Below are 20,102 nucleotides of genomic sequence, written 5' to 3' on the forward strand. Positions count from 1 at the left end.
CTTGGACTGACCCCCTCTTTGACCTTTAGAAATAGCTGATGTGAGGAGCCGAAGTGTCTTTTAATACCGACCATATATATATTAACTCACCTCTCGCACCTTATTACCACCTATCTCCCCACCCATCCCTTGCTCCACCTTATCCACTTCATCTCTCTCTCTTCCACACCTGTCACCTTGTCCCTGATCTCATTACCACTCACTTCCCGTTCTCTTCAACCTCTCTATCTCTCACCCGTTATCCCAATCTCCTCCATTCATCTGGTTTAATCCCCTCTATTAATGTCAGTCAGTCGCTGCTAACTATTATCTCTCCGTTGTTCTCATTCATTATACAGCCCTCTCTCTCTCACCCTCTCTCCCTTCATCCATAGTATTCAATCCCCTGTCATGGCTATTTCCATCACTATGCCTCATACGATTCTCCCTCATCCTTAGTTCAGCATCTCCCTTCTTGTCTCATTGTTCCTACTCTTTCTCCGTCTCTTTCGTCCAGCCCTCTCTCTCCCTTCATCCGCAGCATCTTACTCTTCCCTTTTCTCGGTTACCTCCCTCACTCAGTCTATTTCACAGGGTTTTCTCTCATCTTTAGTCCAATATCTGTCCTCTTGTCTCATTCACTCGACATAATCTTTCTCCGTCTCTTTCGTCCAGCCCTCTCTCTCCCTTCATCCGCAGCATCTTCCTCTTCCCTTTCCTCGGTTATCTCCCTCACTCAGTCTATTTCACAGGGTTTTCTCTCATCTTTAGTCCAATATCTGTCCTCTTGTCTCATTCACTCGACATAATCTTTCTCCGTCTCTGCTTCCTACCATGTTTCAAATCGAGTCTCCTGCCCGCCCGTCCTGTTTCTCCTCTTTTTTTTTTTTTTTCAATCCCTCTGTTACATCCACCCACGACTCTTCTCTTAAACTTCTCCTCCCTCTCCCTAACTTCTTATATATAAACCTTTCAATCTTTCCTTCTCCATCTATTTTTTCTCCTCTTTCTCTTCGTCTTGTTCCTCTTTCACACTTTCTCCTCCAGCTCTCACCCCTCCTTCCCCTCTTCCTGTTCATCCTTCTCTTCTACTTCTTTCTCTTTCTTCTGCTATTCCTCCTCCTCCTCCTCCTCTGCTTCTTCAACCTTCTGCCCGAATTCTCTTCCTGTCCATCATCGGTAATCCACCAAGGAGACGAAAGTAGCAAAGCTGGAAAGCGGTACACACACACACACACACACACACACACACACACACACACACACACACACACACACACACACACACAGCCAAGGTCACTTTAGAACTGCTAATGTCGTTTTTTTTTTTTTTCTTTGCTCTGAAGGCTGTCTTTAGATTTACTCATTATTCATAGTGACAACCTGTTTTTTTCCCGGTTCATAGATTTTGCGTGTGGCTGTGTGTGTGTGTGTGTGTGTGTGTGTGTGTGTGTGTGTGTGTGTGTGTGTGTTCTTTTTAGTCCCTCCTGTCAGACCCAAAGTAAAGGATTAGTTCCATCTCCCAAAAGCCGAATAAAGGATTGGAAATATTTCTTGAGAGATGATCTTCTTAAATTGGAATCTAATAGCAGGTTGGGACAGGTAAGACATGACGGATCGCTCTACCTGCAGTGTTTGTTAAAAGGCGGGCTAGTGCTTTAATTATTGTCCAGATGCAGGTGTGTGTGTGTGTGTGTGTGTGTGTGTGTGTGTGTGTGTGTGTGTGTGTGTGTGTGTGTGTGTGTGAGCGAATAAAACAGAAAAAAAGAAGATATGGAAAAAAAATACGAGAGGGAAATTAAAAAGAGAAGCGTAAAATTGATATGAGAAAAGAAGAGAAAAGTAGAGGAGGGGGAAGGAGAGAGAGAATAATAGAGGGGAAAAAAAGAAGGAAAGAAAATATGGAAGAAAAATAGAAACAAAACGTAAATTGGAGAAAAGAATAGGAAAAAGTATGAGAGAGAGAGAGAGAGAGAGAGAGAGAGAGAGAGAGAGCATCCATTATTCAAAGCAAGCACTTATGTATAATCAGCATACATCCTTGCACCCAATATTCTCGTTTCATTACGGACATTCCTGCGCCAAAAATGGAGGCAATTAAAGTCTAAAACAATGATGTGATGATATATATTTTTAAGGCTTCTTCAGACATTCAAGTTTTATTCACAATTTGGTTCACTCTTAATTATTTTGCGATTCGTCTACATTTTCTTTTCCCTAATTGATGGGTTGCAGGCGATTCTCTCTTCTTGGTCTATCGGGAATTATAGATATCTCGGCTGCGATTTTATTACAGTGGAAGTTGACCAAGTTCTCTTTTTGGCCACTCCTCTGTACTCTATTCAGGAGCAGTAAGTAGCGGGCTTTTTTTTTTCGTTATTGTTTTATCTTTTTTTACGCCCTTGAACTGTCTCCTCTGGTTTATAAAAAAAAGGGCACAACGCTCCTCCCGAAGTTGACCTCTCCTTTTGGCCACTTATTTATTTTATCTTTGTGGGAACAGCGATTAGGGGGCTTTTTTTTTTTTTTTACACCTTTTTTGTTGCCCCATTCCCCTACCTCCCTCCCTTCCTTCCTCCCCATTCCCCTCCCTTCCTCCCCATCACTAATCACCTTTCGCTTTAAAAAAAAAAAAAAAAAAAAAAAAAAAAAAGGGGGAAGAAAAAACGCGCAGAACTTCCCTCCTTCGAAAAAAGAGGAAAAACCCCACCATCCAAAGCGTGATCGAGTTGGACTAAAATCGTTATACTTAAAGTGTTCATGTTTTATTTGTTTTCTGCTAAGGTTTGTATTCATCATTTAATTCTAACAGGAAAATGAATAACTGGTTTCCTCGTTTTGCCAGTCACATAATTTTACGACCTGTTTTTATTTATTTTTTTCCTCTCGTCTCTGTTTTCCTGCCTGTCAGATTAAGAATATTCCTTCATATGTGGTTTTCTATTTTAGCTTCTTGGTGTAACGGGCTTGTCGGGGGGCTTGTCTCTCTCTCTCTCTCTCTCTCTCTCTCTCTCTCTCTCTCTCTCTCTCTCTCTCTCTCTCTCTCTCTCTCTCTCTCTCTGTCTATTTATCTATCTATCTATTTAACACACACACACACACACACACACACACACACACACACACACACACACACACACACACACACACACACACACACACACACACACAGGGGGGTAACAGGTTAAGCAGATTGTTTTGAAAGCCGGCGTGAAGATCTAATTAAGGTTTGCCGCCCAGCTACCTGTGTGATAACTTCGAGGTGTGGGCAGGTGACGCTAAAAGTATAGGATGCCACATTGGAGGCAGGTGAGCGGCGCAGTGAGGGGCGGGTCAGGTGGGACAGGCGGACAGGTGGAAGGAGTCGTTGCCTTGCCGCACAGATGAAGTAGTCGAAGTATTGAAGATTGCTGAGTTTTTATTTATCCGGCCTCTTGCAGACTCCTTACGTTCTTATGTTCTTGTGTTCTTATTATTATCCATTATTATCCTTTAACATTATTATTCATTAAAAGGCGTCAAGGGAAAATGAACTGAATATATATAGACCCAAACAGTCCCCTCGGTGAGCAGACATGGATATAAAGATTGAACCAGTAACAGCAAAGCAAGGAGAATTAAAAAGTGGGGGACAACCAGTCATTGCATTGTGTTCCTTGGCGCAGTTTGTGTCTTAGGGGAGCTCACTTTTATTACCTGATGACGAAGACCAAAGTAGCACAAACTCTCTCTCTGAAAGGCCTCCACTCTTCCAGTAACTATAGAGTCTTTTCTAATTTTCACATTCGTAATCCTCCAAAAGTTTTTATTTCCTTATGCACTTTGCCAATTTTTTCTTAAAGTTAAAGATTTCCGTCCATATCACAAACTCTCTCTCTGAAAAGGCCTCCATTCATCCAGTAACTATAGAGTCATTTCTAACTTTCACATTCGTAATTCTCCAAAAGCTTTTATTTCCTTATGCACTTTGCCAGTTTTTTTTCTTATGCCAGTTTCCAAAGACTTCAATTTCAGCGTTGTCAGGTTCTGGTCGTTATGTCTGACACACGAGACAAGAATCGTCTGTCGAGGTTTATTCTTGAACTTCTTTCTATACTCGCGGCGTCGCGGCGGATCGAATCTGCTCCACACCTACGCGTGGCTAATGAGATTTGACACACTTGCTGCGGAGGGTAATATTATCTACTTGGTATTAAAAGAGATTGCTCCACAAATAAGAGTCAGGCTTCTCCTTGCTTTAATCGTACTGTCCTTGCATTACTGGCTGGATTTAAGGCCTGGCGCTGCTTGCTCGGAGGGACCGTCGGGAGCTCTGTGGTCGGGAGAGGAGCAGGGGTGCCAGATTATCGTATTCACCACATTGTATTCATCCTTTTTAAGCCTCAAACTCTCGTACCTACACAAATAACGATAGAAAATTAAAGTTAGCGTTAAAACTCCTATTTATCGATGTTTCTATGTGCTTTTTTGCTATAGTTATTTGTCAGAAACTACGACAATACAATGCGATGAGTACGATAATTTGGCAACGCTGGAGTGGAGGCGGTGGGTGAGTGAAACAACGTGCCGCCCTGCGTATGTTCCTCGTTATTTAGTTATTTTAGGATTTTCAAGGTTTAGCAATTGTGCTTTTTTATTCCCACTTGAGAAATGTGACTTTTATATTCGCTGAACGGCTTCGTCCTTCACTCTGGAATATGATACGCTCAGGGAAAGCAAGCAAGTCTTAAAGTATAAATTGATTGTTTTCCGCATTTTTTTCTTAGCGAGATTTTAAAAGTTACTCCTCTCTCTCGCTCCTGCTTTTGCGATTTAATGCCTCAATGCTTCACTCGGTCCTCCGGGTAGTAATTAGGAAGATAAGGAAACCAGCTTTCTCATGAACCTGGCAAGATTTAAGAGTTCTTTTGTATATACCCAGCCTTGCATCATACCCCTAAAACCTCTTATTTGTGAGCATTCAGCAGTTATTTAATCAAACTCATGTGGAGTAATTTCCAATATACGTCACTCCAATATTTGATGCACACTGTCTCCAAACAAGCCTGTATTTCTGGGAGTCATCGCTTGTAGTGTTTGGTTAATGGCGATAGTTTGTGCTGCCCTTCTCCTCCTCCTCCTCTTCGCCTCTCCTTTTCCTCTTCATCTCTTCTCCCCGCACCTCTTCCCTCCCTTGTCCTGTCTAAGCAAGCTCTCGTGTGTTCTGCATTTCTAGGATTCACCGTTTACAGTTCATGATTGATGGCGATAGTTTGTGCTGCCCTTCTCCTCTTCCTCTTCTTCGCCTCTCCTTTTCCTCTTCATCTCTCCTCCCCGCACCTCTTCCCTCCCTTGTCCTGTCTAAGCAAGCTCTCGTGTGTCCTGCATTTCTTAGTTGATGCTCTCCTCCACATCATTATCGCCTCTCATCTTCCCGTCCCTCCTTCCCGCCCCTCCTCCCTCCCTTACCCTCATCTCACACCTCCTCGTATATGTTGACAGCAGGTTTCATCTCGTTTTCTAACAAGCTGACACGTTTACTAGCATCTTTCTCTTTCTCTTTTTTTATCTCCTCCCCCAGCTCTTGATCCTCCTCCTCCTCCTCCTCCTCCTCCTCCTCCTCCTCCTCCCCATCACTGCTTCCATCATCGTTTCTCCTTTGTTTTCTCCTTTTTTTCTTCTTCCTTAACCTCTCAATTTAACTGCACCAAATTTTCTTCCTTCACTGCTTTCAACATTATCTCCTATATTTTATTTTCTGCTTTGATCTCTCATTTAAACCACCTTCACCAACTGCTTCTCTACTTCTTCTCTTTCTCCTTCTCCTCCTGCATCCTTCTTCTCCATCTTCATACGTAGCCTATTTATCCTTCCCATTCATCTCCATCTCTAATTCTTCTTCCCTGTATCTCATTTTAGAGGTGAGACAAGATGTAGGTCTAGATAAAACAGGATCGAAAACCCTTCTTCCTTCTCACTTCTGTCATTGTCATCTACACTGTTTAATGTATAATACCAGGTACAGGCTGAGAGGAGATAGGATCGAACACTCTTCTTTCTTATTTTTGTCAGCTATAAACTATTAGGTGCGGGCCGTAACGAGATTGGATTGAATACTCTTCTTCTCTCTCACTTTCGTCATTTAAATGTATCAGGTCCGGGGTGAAGAAAGACAGAATCGGAAACTTTTCGCTCTACTGGTTTCACACTTTCATCATCTATATGTATTCGGTATAAGGTATGGACTGAGGCAAGACAGGATCGGGTCGTAACAAGACAGGATCGAAAACTCTTCTTTCTCACCCTCCTCATTCATATGTATCAAATGGGCTGCAGCTGAGTGTGTGTGTGTGTGTGTGTGTGTGTGTGTGTGTGTGTGTGTGTGTGTGTGTGTGTGCGGCATTAATAAACTCGACTCAATTAAGGTCACTCCCTGAAGATTAGCCGGTTTGGTCAGTTTGATTTCATAAGTTGAATACAATGAGGTTGTTAGAGGAGGCCGGCCGGTTGGTTGCTAGTGGTGATGATGGTGGTGGTGGTGATACTGGTAGTGGTGATGGTGATAGGGGTGGTGTGGGTGACGCTGGAGAGAAGACAAGGGCGTAAGAGCTTAATGAGTCTGGAAATGGCGCCAGTCAGTCAACCTATACGCACGTCAGGTTCTGTAAACGTAGGCCCACTTTTTGTCTGAATTTATCCAGCTTAAACTCATTGCTATACCTGTGATGGTAGTTGATGGTGACTATGGTTGTGGTAGTAGTAGTAGTAGTGGTAGTAGTAGTAGTAGTAGTAGTAATGGTTGTTGTTGTTGTTGTTGGTGGTGGTGGTGGTGGTGGTTTCAGTGTTGGCGTTGTTCTTAGTGGTTTGGCAAAGGTGTTAATGTTGTTGTTGTTGCTGTGGCTGGTGGTGGTGGTTTCGATGGTGGTGGTGGTGTTCTTGGCGGTGTGGTGATGGTGTTAGTGGTGCTGTTGTTGTTGTTGTTAGTGGTGGTGGTGGTGATGCTTGTTGGAAGGTGACATTTATCTTACTGAAACTCATTGCTATTGTTGTTGTGGTAGTAACAGCAGTAATGATTGTTGTTGGTGTTGTTGTTAATGGTGGTGGTGGTGGTGTGAGCAAGTCAGACACAAGCAGAGATATGTGTGTTGGAGGGTATTATTTCGGACACTCGGGCATCCTCTAGGTGACAGCTTCAGTACCCTTGTGATAATGGGTGTGCAGGCGGTGAGGGATGGATCAGGGAGGCTGGTGGTGGGTTAATGAGCGGCCTGGGCGATGAGTGATGAATCCACGTAAGTGACATGCAAGCGTTGACTGATGGCTGACACAACAGGAGGGAATGGATGGTTGAGGGCATGGCGGAAGGTGGTTTAACGATGTGACTGTGGGCATAGCATAGGCAGCGAACTCTAAGGGTGATAAATCTATGCAAAGAGGTTTATCTAGGCGTGCCATTGTTAAAAGTAGTATGTGAGCCTAAATATGGTGACTGGAAGATTTAGAAACAACGAACGCCAAGGATGAAGAATTTATGCATGCCGAGTATTAAAAGCTGCAAGTATGTTAACCTTGAATGGCGATTAGAAGATTTAGGAGCAACGGACGCTGAGGGATGAGTTAATGCATGCCCTATGTTAAAATTTATGCATGCCGAGTATTAAAAGCTGCGAGTATGTTAACCCTGAATGGCGATTAGAAGATTTAGGAGCAACGGACGCTGAGGGATGAGTTTATGTATGCTCGATGTTAAAAGTGGTGGGTAAATATGCCTCGAATGGGGACTTGATAAAGGTTTAGAATCCAGGGACGCTGAGGGTTGAGTCCATGAAGGCTTGGTGTTAAAAGTGACGACCGTGGGAAGTTAAAAATACTTAATGTGACTTTTATTTATTTGTTTATTTATTTATTTATTTATTTATTTTATTTATTTATTTGTTTATTTATTTATTTTATTTTTTTGCTTCGTTGTGTTCCGCTGACTTCATTTCCAATATTTTTTCCCCTCATAATTGTCATACTCTTACTATATATTTTCTTTCATTTTTTTCTTTTTCTTTCTTCTTTTACTTCTTTGCTATTTCTTTTCTTCTCATACTTCTATCACACCATTACTATTTCTTTATTTTCCTTTCTTTTCTCTCTTTTATTTATATTTTTCCCTTCTCTTCCTTTTTTTTTTTACTTATCTATTTGTTTTACTTTTCACACTTCTGCGATTACTTTTCTTTTCTATTTTCCATTTTATTCTTTTTCCTATTTATTTCCTGTTTCTTTTCATCGTAATTTGCTAGTGAAGGCGATCGGTACAGTTCACCAATACCCGTCCTTCATGTTGCCTCTGTTCGCTGCCAAAGACGTCACTTCCACGTACCGCCGACACCCACAAAGGCGAGCCAATGAATTAGCTATGCGCGGCGGGGCGGGGGTTAATGTCTCGCCTCGCAGGAACGCACTAATGGTAAGCTCTTGTCGATTATGAATGTACGGCGAGGTGCAACTAATGACTCGGATTGCGGGAACTGATTGTAACGTAACACCTTCGCTGAGTGGCTTAAGATTGTAATGAGGGTCACACTTCAAGCTACCTGTACGTACTTTGCATATGCGACGTGCTGAGTGTTGGGATTGTTACCTGTATGTCGTGTTTTACCTGTCTCCCTCTTCTTCTCTTTCTCTTTGTCTTGTCTGTTTAGTTTTCGTATCTGTTCTGTGTTGTGTTCATCCCTTGTACCACCTGTCTTTTTACCTGTCTACCTGTCTACATTTCTAATTGGCTTTACCTGGTTCACATGTCCCCGTTTCTGTCCTTATGTTAGTGGTTGTTTTTAGTACTTTTATGATTATTTTTCTCTGTTCTGTGTAAGATTTCGTATGGCAGCCAAAGTCACCGTGAGTCTACGATGAATGTTCTCGCCATCATTCCTTAGTGAGGGTATGATACGTACCTGTGAAAACTATTAGTATTACCTGTATGATACCCAAGGCCCTTCCCTCCCCTTTCCCACTCCTTACCAGATTCTATTTTATTAACTTTATATCATGATGTTATTGAAGCGACCACTCGTTGATTTATTGAAGTATGTGAATAGCTGAGAATCCCCGGCGAAGAGGAGATGGACAGGAAGGGAGAATGCAAAGGAGGAGAAGAAACATGGAAGTATGGGAAGACAATTGGTGGGTTGGTTAGCAGCTCAGGTTGTTACAGTTGGTTGGTTGGTTAGCAGCTCAGGTTGTTACAGTTTTTCTTATTGCAGCGATCAGTGGGTTGGCGAGGTGGTGCGGGGCGGGGCGGGGCGGAGCGGGTGGTCAGCAGTACTCACAGCGTCATTACCGGAGTACAAGTTCCTGTTAAGCGGCGGGGTACGAAAAACGTGATAAAAAAAATTCTGCTTCACGTAATATATCGCAATTATGGCGACGGCGGTGGTGGAGGTGGTGGTGGGGGTGGGGGGGTGAGGGGGGGGGTGATGATAGCAAAAGTAGCGGTGTAATAATACGTTACACCTGGTAATGACGTGCCCTGCGTATGCCTTTGTATAGCGCAATAAACCTTTGGCACACACACACACACACACACACACACACACACACACACACACACACACACACACACACACACACACACACACACACACACACTTTGAGGTAAACATAAAAGCGGACAGTTCACCTTAACTCGCCAATATGAATTCCTGCCTCGGTAATACACCCAAATTACGCTCCTTTACGGCCCCGGCACACCTGATGACAAGGCGCACCTGCTTAATTAAGAATGATCTACTGAGACACCTGTCGGCGCCGGGCTTACTTCACGCACCGCACGCACGCACGCACGCACCTGTAACGCACATGCACAGGTAAACGCTCGTGGCCCGACGCACCCGACAGGTAAAATATTACGCCTCATTTACCTGGCCCGCCTCCTTTATGGCGCTTATATCACCGTGGAATGCCGGCGCCGAGGTTTATGCCCCGCTAAACACAAAGAAAATAACTTAATAAAGATATAATAAAACGCGAATGGTCGAAAGAAACCCGCTGTTATGGCGTCCAAAGCTACAAGGAAATGTTTTAGTGTACTCTCTCTCTCTCTCTCTCTCTCTCTCTCTCTCTCTCTCTCTCTCTCTCTCTCTCTCTCTCTCTCTCTCTCTCTCTCTCTCTCTCTCTCTCTCTCTCTCTCTCTCTCTCTCTCTCTCTCTCTCTCTCTCTCATTCTTTCATTCTCTCCCTCCCATTCTTTCATTCTCTCCCTCCCATTCTTTCATTCTCTCCCTCCCATTCTTTCATTCTCTCCCTCCCATTCTTTCATTCTCTCCCTCCCATTCTTTCATTCTCTCCCTCCCATTCTTTCATTCTCTCCCTCCCATTCTTTCATTCTCTTTCATTCTTTCAATCTCTCTCTTTCTTTCTTTACCTCAGTTTTAGTGCCTCGATAAGTCCTCACTTTTACATTGCTTCATCTTTATCGGACGTCTCATTAACTTAACGACCAGGAGAACTAGACGAGAAATTCCTAGTAAGGCGTTTTCTCATTTGCTTGCTTGCCGTTGCTAGGTGACAGGAAGCAGACGGCCGATATCTTTTATTTTTCTCTTTTTTTGGGGGGGGGTAAAGACAGCAGCTCAAGGCCAAAAGATAATCCAGGAAAGCAAAAAGTTCACCATAAAACAAAACAAATGCAGAAAACAACAAAAAGGACAAAAAAAACAAGAAAAACAACAAAAAAGACAAAAAAACAAAAACTACAAAAAACAAAAAGGCCAGAAATAAATGTCAGAAAATCATAAACCCCGAAAAACAAAAGGACGGTAAAAAGCAAAAAAAAAAAAAAAGACCAAAAAGAAAAACGATTAAACAAAAACACGAACAAAAAAAAATAGCCCGACCAGACAAGCAGATGGGGTCATTATACCGCCCATAATTTATCGGCAATCAGGAGAGGAATCTTTGCTGTGCTTGTTGTTTGGCGTCTCGAAAGGCATTGTAGACTTGAGACTTTTTCCTATAACTGTCAAAATCCATAGAGTTAGACTTTTTCCTATAACTGTCAAAATCCATAGAGTTAGACTTTTTCCTATAACTATCAAAATCCATAGAGTTAGACTTTTTCCTTTAACTGTCAAAATCCATAGAGTTAGACTTTTTCCTATAACTGTCAAAATCCATAGAGTTAGACTTTTTTCCTTTAACTGTCAAAATCCATAGAGTTAGACTTTTTCCTTTAACTGTCAAAATCCATAGAGTTAGACTTTTTCCTTTAACTGTCAAAATCCATAGAGTTAGACTTTTTCCTATAACTGTCAAAATCCATAGAGTTAGACTTTTTCCTATAACTATCAAAATCCATAGAGTTAGACTTTTTCCTTTAACTGTCAAAATCCATAGAGTTAGACTTTTTCCTATAACTGTCAAAATCCATAGAGTTAGACTTTTTTCCTATAACTGTCAAAATCCATAGAGTTAGACTTTTTTCCTTTAACTGTCAAAATCCATAGAGTTAGACTTTTTCCTTTAACTGTCAAAATCCATAGAGTTAGACTTTTTCCTTTAACTGTCAAAATCCATAGAGTTAGACTTTTTCCTATAACTGTCAAAATCCATAGAGTTAGACTTTTTTCCTATAACTGTCAAAATCCATAGAGTTAGACTTTTTTCCTATAACTGTCAAAATCCATAGAGTTAGACTTTTTTCCTATAACTGTCAAAATCCATAGAGTTAGACTTTTTCCTATAACTATCAAAATCCATACAGTTAGACTTTTTTCCTATAACTGTCAAAATCCATAGAGTTAGACTTTTTCCTATAACTGTCAAAATCCATAGAGTGAGACTTTTTCCTATAACTGTCAAAATCATTACAGTTAGACTTTTTCCTATAACTGTCAAAATCCATAGAGTTAGACTTTTTCCTATAACTGTCAAAATCCATAGAGTTAGACTTTTTCCTATAACTGTCAAAATCCATAGAGTTAGACTTTTTTCCTATAACTGTCAAAATCCATAGAGTTAGACTTTTTTCCTATAACTGTCAAAATCCATAGAGTTAGACTTTTTCCTATAACTGTCAAAATCCATAGAGTTAGACTTTTTTCCTATAACTATCAAAATCCATAGAGTTAGACTTTTTTCCTATAACTATCAAAATCCATAGAGTTAGACTTTTTTCCTATAACTATCAAAATCCATAGAGTTAGACTTTTTTCCTATAACTATCAAAATCCATAGAGTTAGACTTTTTCCTATAACTGTCAAAATCCATAGAGTTAGACTTTTTCCTATAACTGTCAAAATCCATAGAGTTAGACTTTTTCCTATAACTGTCAAAATCCATACAGTTAGACTTTTTCCTATAACTGTCAAAATCATTACAGTTAGACTTTTTCCTATAACTATCAAAATCCATAGAGTTAGACTTTTTTCCTATAACTATCAAAATCCATACAGTTAGACTTTTTTCCTATAACTATCAAAATCCATACAGTTAGACTTTTTTCCTATAACTATCAAAATCATTACAGTTAGACTTTTTTCCTATAACTATCAAAATCCATACAGTTAGACTTTTTTCCTATAACTATCAAAATCCATACAGTTAGACTTTTTCCTATAACTGTCAAAATCATTACAGTTAGACTTTTTCCTATAACTATCAAAATCATTACAGTTAGACTTTTTCCTATAACTATCAAAATCCATAGAGTTAGACTTTTTCCTATAACTGTCAAAATCCATAGAGTTAGACTTTTTTCCTATAACTGTCAAAATCCATACAGTTAGACTTTTTCCTATAACTATCAAAATCCATACAGTTAGACTTTTTCCTATAACTGTCAAAATCCATACAGTTAGACTTTTTCCTATAACTGTCAAAATCATTACAGTTAGACTTTTTCCTATAACTGTCAAAATCCATACAGTTAGACTTTTTTCCTATAACTATCAAAATCATTACAGTTAGACTTTTTCCTATAACTATCAAAATCCATACAGTTAGACTTTTTCCTATAACTGTCAAAATCATTACAGTTAGACTTTTTCCTATAACTGTCAAAATCCATACAGTTAGACTTTTTTCCTATAACTATCAAAATCATTACAGTTAGACTTTTTCCTATAACTGTCAAAATCCATAGAGTTAGACTTTTTCCTATAACTGTCAAAATCCATAGAGTTAGACTTTTTCCTATAACTGTCAAAATCCATACAGTTAGACTTTTTTCCTATAACTATCAAAATCATTACAGTTAGACTTTTTCCTATAACTGTCAAAATCCATACAATTAGACTTTTTTCCTATAACTATCAAAATCCATACAGTTAGACTTTTTTCCTATAACTATCAAAATCCATATAATTAGACTTTTTTCCTATAACTATCAAAATCCATACAGTTAGACTTTTTTCCTATAATTATCAAAATCCATACAGTTAGACTTTTTTCCTATAACTATCAAAATCCATATAATTAGACTTTTTTCCTATAACTATCAAAATCCATATAATTAGACTTTTTTCCTATAACTATCAAAATCCATACAGTTAGACTTTTTTCCTATAACTATCAAAATCCATATAATTAGACTTTTTTCCTATAACTATCAAAATCCATACAATTAGACTTTTTTCCTATAACTATCAAAATCCATACAGTTAGACTTTTTCCTATAACTATCAAAATCCATACAGTTAGACTTTTTTCCTATAACTATCAAAATCCATACAGTTAGACTTTTTTCCTATAACTATCAAAATCCATACAGTTAGACTTTTTTCCTATAACTATCAAAATCCATACAGTTAGACTTTTTTCCTATAACTATCAAAATCCATAGTTAACAAGGTGCCGTGTGTCCGTATGTACGCGTGTGACAATCGTAAGCGCAACAGACTCCACCAAGCCCAGTGATTCATGGGCAGACAAAAATAATAAAATAGTAATATAGCCGTGACAAGCTTAACCTCAATAGACTCCACCAAGCCCAGTGATTCTTAGAGAGACAAGAACAATAAAGCGGTAATGTAGCCGCGACGAACTTGACCGCTACAGACTCCGCCAAGACCAGCGATTCAAGGGAAGATGGGAGGAATAAAGTACCAGTGAGGCCGCGACGAGTGGGCGATGAACGGCGGCAGTAACTCATTGCCGCCAGGTCCCCACTAATATTTATGCCACGTCGCGCACCGCCTCCTCGCAGCCGCTAAGCCGTGACTGAGAGAAAGTTAACCGCCTGATTCAGATTGCCTTGCTCCCCTTAACTAGCTGAATGATTTGTCCACCAGGCGTCACAACAAAGGAATATACGAACAGCCGCCGGGGCCGAACCGTAGACATAAGACATCTATCATACACTCAACCAGCCAGTCAGCCATTCAGCCAGCCAGTCAGTTAGCCATTCACTCAGCCATTCAGTTAGCCATTCAGCCAGCCAGTCATTTAGCCATTCTATCAGCCATCCAGTTTGCCATTCAGTCAGCTAGTCAGTCAGCCGGTCAGTCAGTCATTCAGTCAGCCATCCAGTCAGTCATTCAGTCAGCCAGTCAATTAGTCATTCAGTCAGCCACTCAGCCAGTCAGTCAGTTAGTCAATTAGCCATTCAGTCAGCCAGTCAGTCAGCCACTCAATCGGTCATTCAGTTAGCCATTAAGTCAGCCAGTCAATTACCCAGTCAGTCGGACAATCTGTAAGCCAGTCACTCAGCCAGTCAATTAGCCAGTCACTCAAGGAACCTCGCGTGTGACCGCAGACAAAAGGTGAAATTACCTTAAGAAAATTCCTTATGAAGGGTGAAAGGGGAATAAATTGGGCGCATACTTAAGTGACGGTATAAGGAACAGCCTGCTAAAGGGGGTGTGAGGGCCTGATAGAGATTAGATAGAACGCGTATTTAAGTGACGGGGCTTAAGTGGGCTGCTAAATGGTTTGAGGGATGAGGAGAGCAACAAAAAGCTTGCATACTGACGTTACTGAATGTGTTAGCGCTTGTAAGTGATGCATGGGAAAGATGTATTATGAGATTGAGATACGTAAGGTGCGTTTTACGAGGGTGAGCGGACAGGAACGAGTAGTAGTATAGTCTGTTCACTTAAGTCCGACCCAAGCTGACAACATAAACCTAAGCGTGTTTGCAAGCTGAGTGCTGATTGTCTACTGCTATGGCTTCCAAGTTTTCTTTAACCTCTGTTTGTGTTTATCTCACGCAGCACTTTCTGCTAATCTGCACTGTGCTTACGAACACGCTTAGGTTTATATTGTCAGCTTGGGTCAGACTTAAGTGAACAGACTATAGTAATGGTAAGAAAATCGAGGAGGTTGTGTTGGGAAGTCGAGGAGTCAGGAGGAGCACGAGGGGAGACAGAGAGCAAGCGGACTCGGGTAGCGGCACTGAGGGTAAAGAGACGCGACCTAACCAGCCAGCCACCAGACGAAGCATGGCCATAGTTTTAAACATTTCTGCACCCAAGGACACGTAATTTACTAGTCTTTCGTGGGAGTTTAGGGCATTTCCAGGGGTACTTTTATGACCCTGGTGGTAGTCTGAAACTTCTTCTGTACCGTGAACCTAAAAGAACACTCATTAGAACTCGATTAACCTCCTTTTTGGCCCTTGAGATTAGTTGGTGTGAGGGGTGGGAGCCTCTGACAATACCAACCATAGGAAGCGGGCGGCGATGAGACCTCAGATATAGCGGGCGACAGAGGCGTGAAGGCAAAAGTCGTGTGTAGGAGCTGGGAAAAAGGGCAGTGGGTTGTGTGTATCTATAGGAGCGAGAAACAACGGCAACGGGTTCTGTGTAGCAGCTAGAAACAAAGCCAATTGGTTGTGTAGGAGCTTGAAACAATTTAACTTCTCGGCCGCTCCGTTACCCCATCTTTCTGCTTTCATTCCCATCTCCTCTTTCTATCAGTTGAGACGAAACTGAAAGATTGATAGCGCTCATCGTGCCAGTCAAAACAAGTCCAGGCCTCAGCATCCCTGACAGTGTGTAGCCCCAAGATAATGACGAGGGAGCTCCGTCTCACCGACCAGAAAGCTGTCAGAAGCGCAAGATAAAACTCTCCATCATCCGAACTCCTCTTTACCCCGGACCCACGCGAAAGTAATCGTTTCATACCCTCCCCGGACGCTAAGCGGAAGACACCCGGCGGCAGGGTACGTGACGGGTGCCTCGGCGGAGTTGCTGGGTGTCAATGGTCAAATCTACAACCATTAAGCCCGGGGGACCACTCCGAGGGCCGGGGTGGGGGAGGAGGCAACCCTTTGCGTGCCGGTCACCAATTACACGAGGCTGTATCAAGCTTAACCTCGAGGCTCGTAAGGCTGAGTGTTTACGCGGATGCCACCAGCAGCCTTCCTCAGGGCGGGGCATTATCATCGCCATTCTCACTTTACCACCCGGGCCTTGCAAGCAGACACCCCCCAAGACGCAGCAGGAAATTGTTTTTGATGGCTGGTTACAAGACTCTGCTAGTATTGGCCAGTTGCGCCCTTCAATCACTCTGAATGGGAATATATTGACGGCCTCTGTAAGTAAAATTTGCCCCCATCTTCCTGGTTTCTGGGTGGCGAGGGAAAAAAGTCACCGGGTAATTGCTTCGGCCGTGGTGTTTGCGGCGGCGGGAGTAAAATACGGCGAGGCGGAGGGCGGGCGGGCCAGGCAATATATTTCCCGACAAGTGTGTGTAATGACGGCCACAAGACTGCCGCGATGGGCCGCTGATGTCTGGGCATGTGTGTGTGTGTGTGTGAGAGAGAGAGAGAGAGAGAGAGAGAGAGAGAGAGAGTCTTTGTGTCGTTAATTAACTTTGATCTCTGGAATGCTTTATAAAGATAGCACTTGAAAGACATAATTTGTAAGCATCTCTCTCTCTCTCTCTCTCTCTCTCTCTCTCACACACACACACACACACACTCACACACACAATGGGTAAAAATTTAAAGCATGTTATTAGCCTTAAGTTGTTCCCCTCCGGAGGCTTGGCTGAGGTTGTAATTTTCCTTTCCTGTAACTTAGCCGCGTTGGGAGCAGCACGACTGATGAGATAAAGGCATTGCAAGTCCAGCCCAGTTTACTGCAAGGTCATGAGGACAGCCCGCCATGAGAGCTGTGTGTGTGTGTGTGGGTGTGTGGGTGGGTATGTGCGTGTGCGTGTGCGTGTAACATTAAGCAGTAGGTATAGACAGTTTTTCAGCATTCTGTACTACTAAAACACACACAAAAACACACAAACACTAAACGAACACTAATTAAAACCAAACATTAATACTTACAGCCAGTTTTTCAGCATTCTACATACTAAAACACACTCAAAAACATATACAAACACACACAAACACTAAACAAACTAATTAAAACCAAACGTTAATACTTATAGCCCGTTTTACAGCATTCTATATACTAAAACACACACAAAAACAAATACAAACACATACAAACACTAAACACTAATTAAAACCAAACATTAATACTTACAGCCAGTTTACTGACCAAGCCGTGATAACATTGATAGCCAGAATCAAGAATAATCTCCTCATGTTTTGGTGGCTGGCTTATGGAGGTCTCGGGGCCATCACATCCTCCAGGCCGCCGCACGCACCTCACACACAGTAATCCTCGCCTCCTCGCCTCACCTCAGCGTTCGCCCGCGCTCCCCCTTCGTCTCGACACTCACTGATCTCAGTCAGAGTCACTGTTCTCAATAACCTCACCGGCCACCTCCGAGCCACACCTCACAGTCCTCGGTTCACCCTCAAGTTGAGAAAAATACAAAGAAAAACTGACACACTCCCTTCTTTTTTTGCACTGTGGTTCTCGTTCTGCGCCTCAGTCCGCGTCGCCGAGAGCTCGTGTTACACTCAGACCGCAAGTTTCCATCGTGGTTGGGACTCGCGCGGGGGTAGCAAGACGCCTCATGGCTGTGGAGAGCGTGGCCGTCAGTAGCCGAGGACGGAGACACTAGCCCAGCGACAGCGTTCTTTACCTTCACTCAGAGCTGGTGCATGGCGGGCGGTCAGGGCGGCGGTGTGGTGGCGGCGGAGGCGGGGGTAGCGTGGCCGGCGAACGCGCGACTCTCATGGCTGCGTGTGGCGGGGCATGAGACACACACACACTGCGGACAGCGACAGCCAACACTGGACAACCCGCGCCGGCCTTGCCTTGCTCATTACTGGCAAGGAAATAGGGGGAGGAGCGAGGTGAGTGTGACTCCTCCTCTCCCCTCCTCCTCCTCCTCCTTGTCTTCGTCGTCGCCGTCCTCCTCCTCCTCCGCCTCTGACAGCTCGCACCCACGTCCTCCCACATACGTAGCACTGTAAAAAGCTCTTGTCTTGCGCTGCGGGGAAGGGAGACGGTGACTACACTAAAACAAGCACGTGGTTATTTCTCTATGAACACGACGATGCCACACTCCCTTTCTTCAGGCCTTCGTTCCTCTGTCCCTCCTCCTCTCCCGCCGGCCTCTCCTCCCTCTCCTCTACTTTGGGTTCCGTATAGTGGTTTAGCCTCCATACAAAAACGTGTTGAACATGGAACCCCTTTTAACGCCTCTTAGGCTTAGACAACCCGGAGATTAAGAACAACGAAGGATACATAAGCACCCTGTCTCCAAGTAGCGCGGCGGGCGATAACAAGGGGTTTTAATAAGGCGAGGACAGGTGCAGGGGAAGCTGAGGCATTAACAGACCCTCTTCACCTCTACCACTAAGCTTCCACCCGGCACAGCACAGTCCGTAACGCACACAGAATCTCCGGCGGTAAACTTGCCATTCAAACTCAGATGGACTGATCTTCGGATGCTGGGTTGTGGAGTCGTTAGGTTGAGCAGGAAGTGGACTGCTAAGAGATACATTGCAGTTGAAATAGGCTTTATCATACTTATGAACATGACTTACGAAACTGACCTCTCTTTTGGCAATTCATCTATAGCTTATTATACAGGAGCAGTGATTATATATATTAGCAGACTTTTTTCCCCTCTCTCATATATTTTTGCCCTTGAGCTGCTTCCTTTACTGAAAAAAGAGATAATGCTGAAATTACATAAGTTTCGCATATATTTTCCTTTCATATCTTTCCTCTTATCATCCTTTTTCATAACTTTTTCACTTTCTTTACCTGCTCGTCATGAACCTGTTATAATTATCGTGTATACTTGCTCCAAGAACGTAAGAAAAACCTACCCTCGACATTTAAACTTCCATCCCGTAATTGTTTCTGTCTACTTCGATGATAGGAGGGAGGAAGGAGGGAGATAGGATCACTGGGGGTTCGTAGAAAGTTTGTGGGGGGGGAAGGTTTTGTGTGTGTGTGTGTGTGTGTGTGTGTGTGTGTGTGTGTGTTTGAGGTTAGTACAGGAATGTGAGAGATGGGAAAACAGAGACTGGGATGAAAAAGTTTAGAAGATCGTTGAAGTAGTGGAAAACTGGAAAGAAAACGCAAGGATGGAGATTTACTTGGGAAATGAAGGACTAGGGATGACTGGGGATATGGAAGTGTAAGGATATGCAGGTTAAAGATAAAAGAAGTAAAGTTAGGGGCATACTCTATATATACGTGCCCTTGGTGGTGGTTAAGAATCATACAGCATAAATCGCACTTTCCTTCTTGTTTCCAGAGTTACGTTTGAAAGGGAAGGATGCGCGAAGCTAATGGGCGTAATGGCGTACAGTAAAGGAGAAACAAAGGAGGATTAGGAAGCAAGGTAACCGTGTATTGAATGAGGAAATAAGGAATGCGGGAGGTGGAGAGGAGGCTAGAGAGAGACGAAGGGAGGAGATCAAGGTAATCGTGTGGTGCAAGGGGAAACGAGGAAAGGGAGAGGTGGAGGTAAAGGAAAGAGAGATGAAGGCAAGAGATGAAAGTTTGATGATGAGGTTATGTGTTGGAAAAGAGAAGAGAGCGAGCGAGCGAGCGAGACAGAGAGACAGAGAGAGAGAGAGAGAGAGAGAGAGAGAGAGAGAGATGAAAATTAAATGAGGAGAAGAAAAGAAAGGGTGAGGAGAGGAATGAGAAAGACGAAGAGGGAGAAGAAAGAACGAAAATAAGCAGAAAAAGAGAAGGAAAAAGGAAAAAGGCGAAGGGAATGAAGGAATAAAAGAGAGAGAGAGAGAGAGAGAGAGAGAGAGAGAGAGAGAGAGAGAGAGAGAG

At 42.6% G+C, this 20,102-nt stretch overlaps 1 protein-coding gene across 1 annotated transcript in view; it reads right to left on the reverse strand.

The window, feature by feature from the left end:
• The window catches only part of LOC126996039 (protein Wnt-11b-2-like), a 70,510-nt gene extending 51,611 nt beyond the window's left edge, over positions 1–18,899 (reverse strand). The window contains exon 1 of the mRNA XM_050856041.1: positions 17,430–18,899. Coding sequence (XP_050711998.1) covers positions 17,430–17,491 — 62 coding nt within the window. The 5' untranslated portion in view covers positions 17,492–18,899. The remainder of the gene's footprint in view (positions 1–17,429) is intronic.
• Positions 18,900–20,102: the final 1,203 nt, after the last annotated feature.

The sequence above is a fragment of the Eriocheir sinensis genome, chromosome 9 (assembly GCF_024679095.1).
Source record: "Eriocheir sinensis breed Jianghai 21 chromosome 9, ASM2467909v1, whole genome shotgun sequence".
NCBI classification, from domain to species: domain Eukaryota; kingdom Metazoa; phylum Arthropoda; class Malacostraca; order Decapoda; family Varunidae; genus Eriocheir; species Eriocheir sinensis.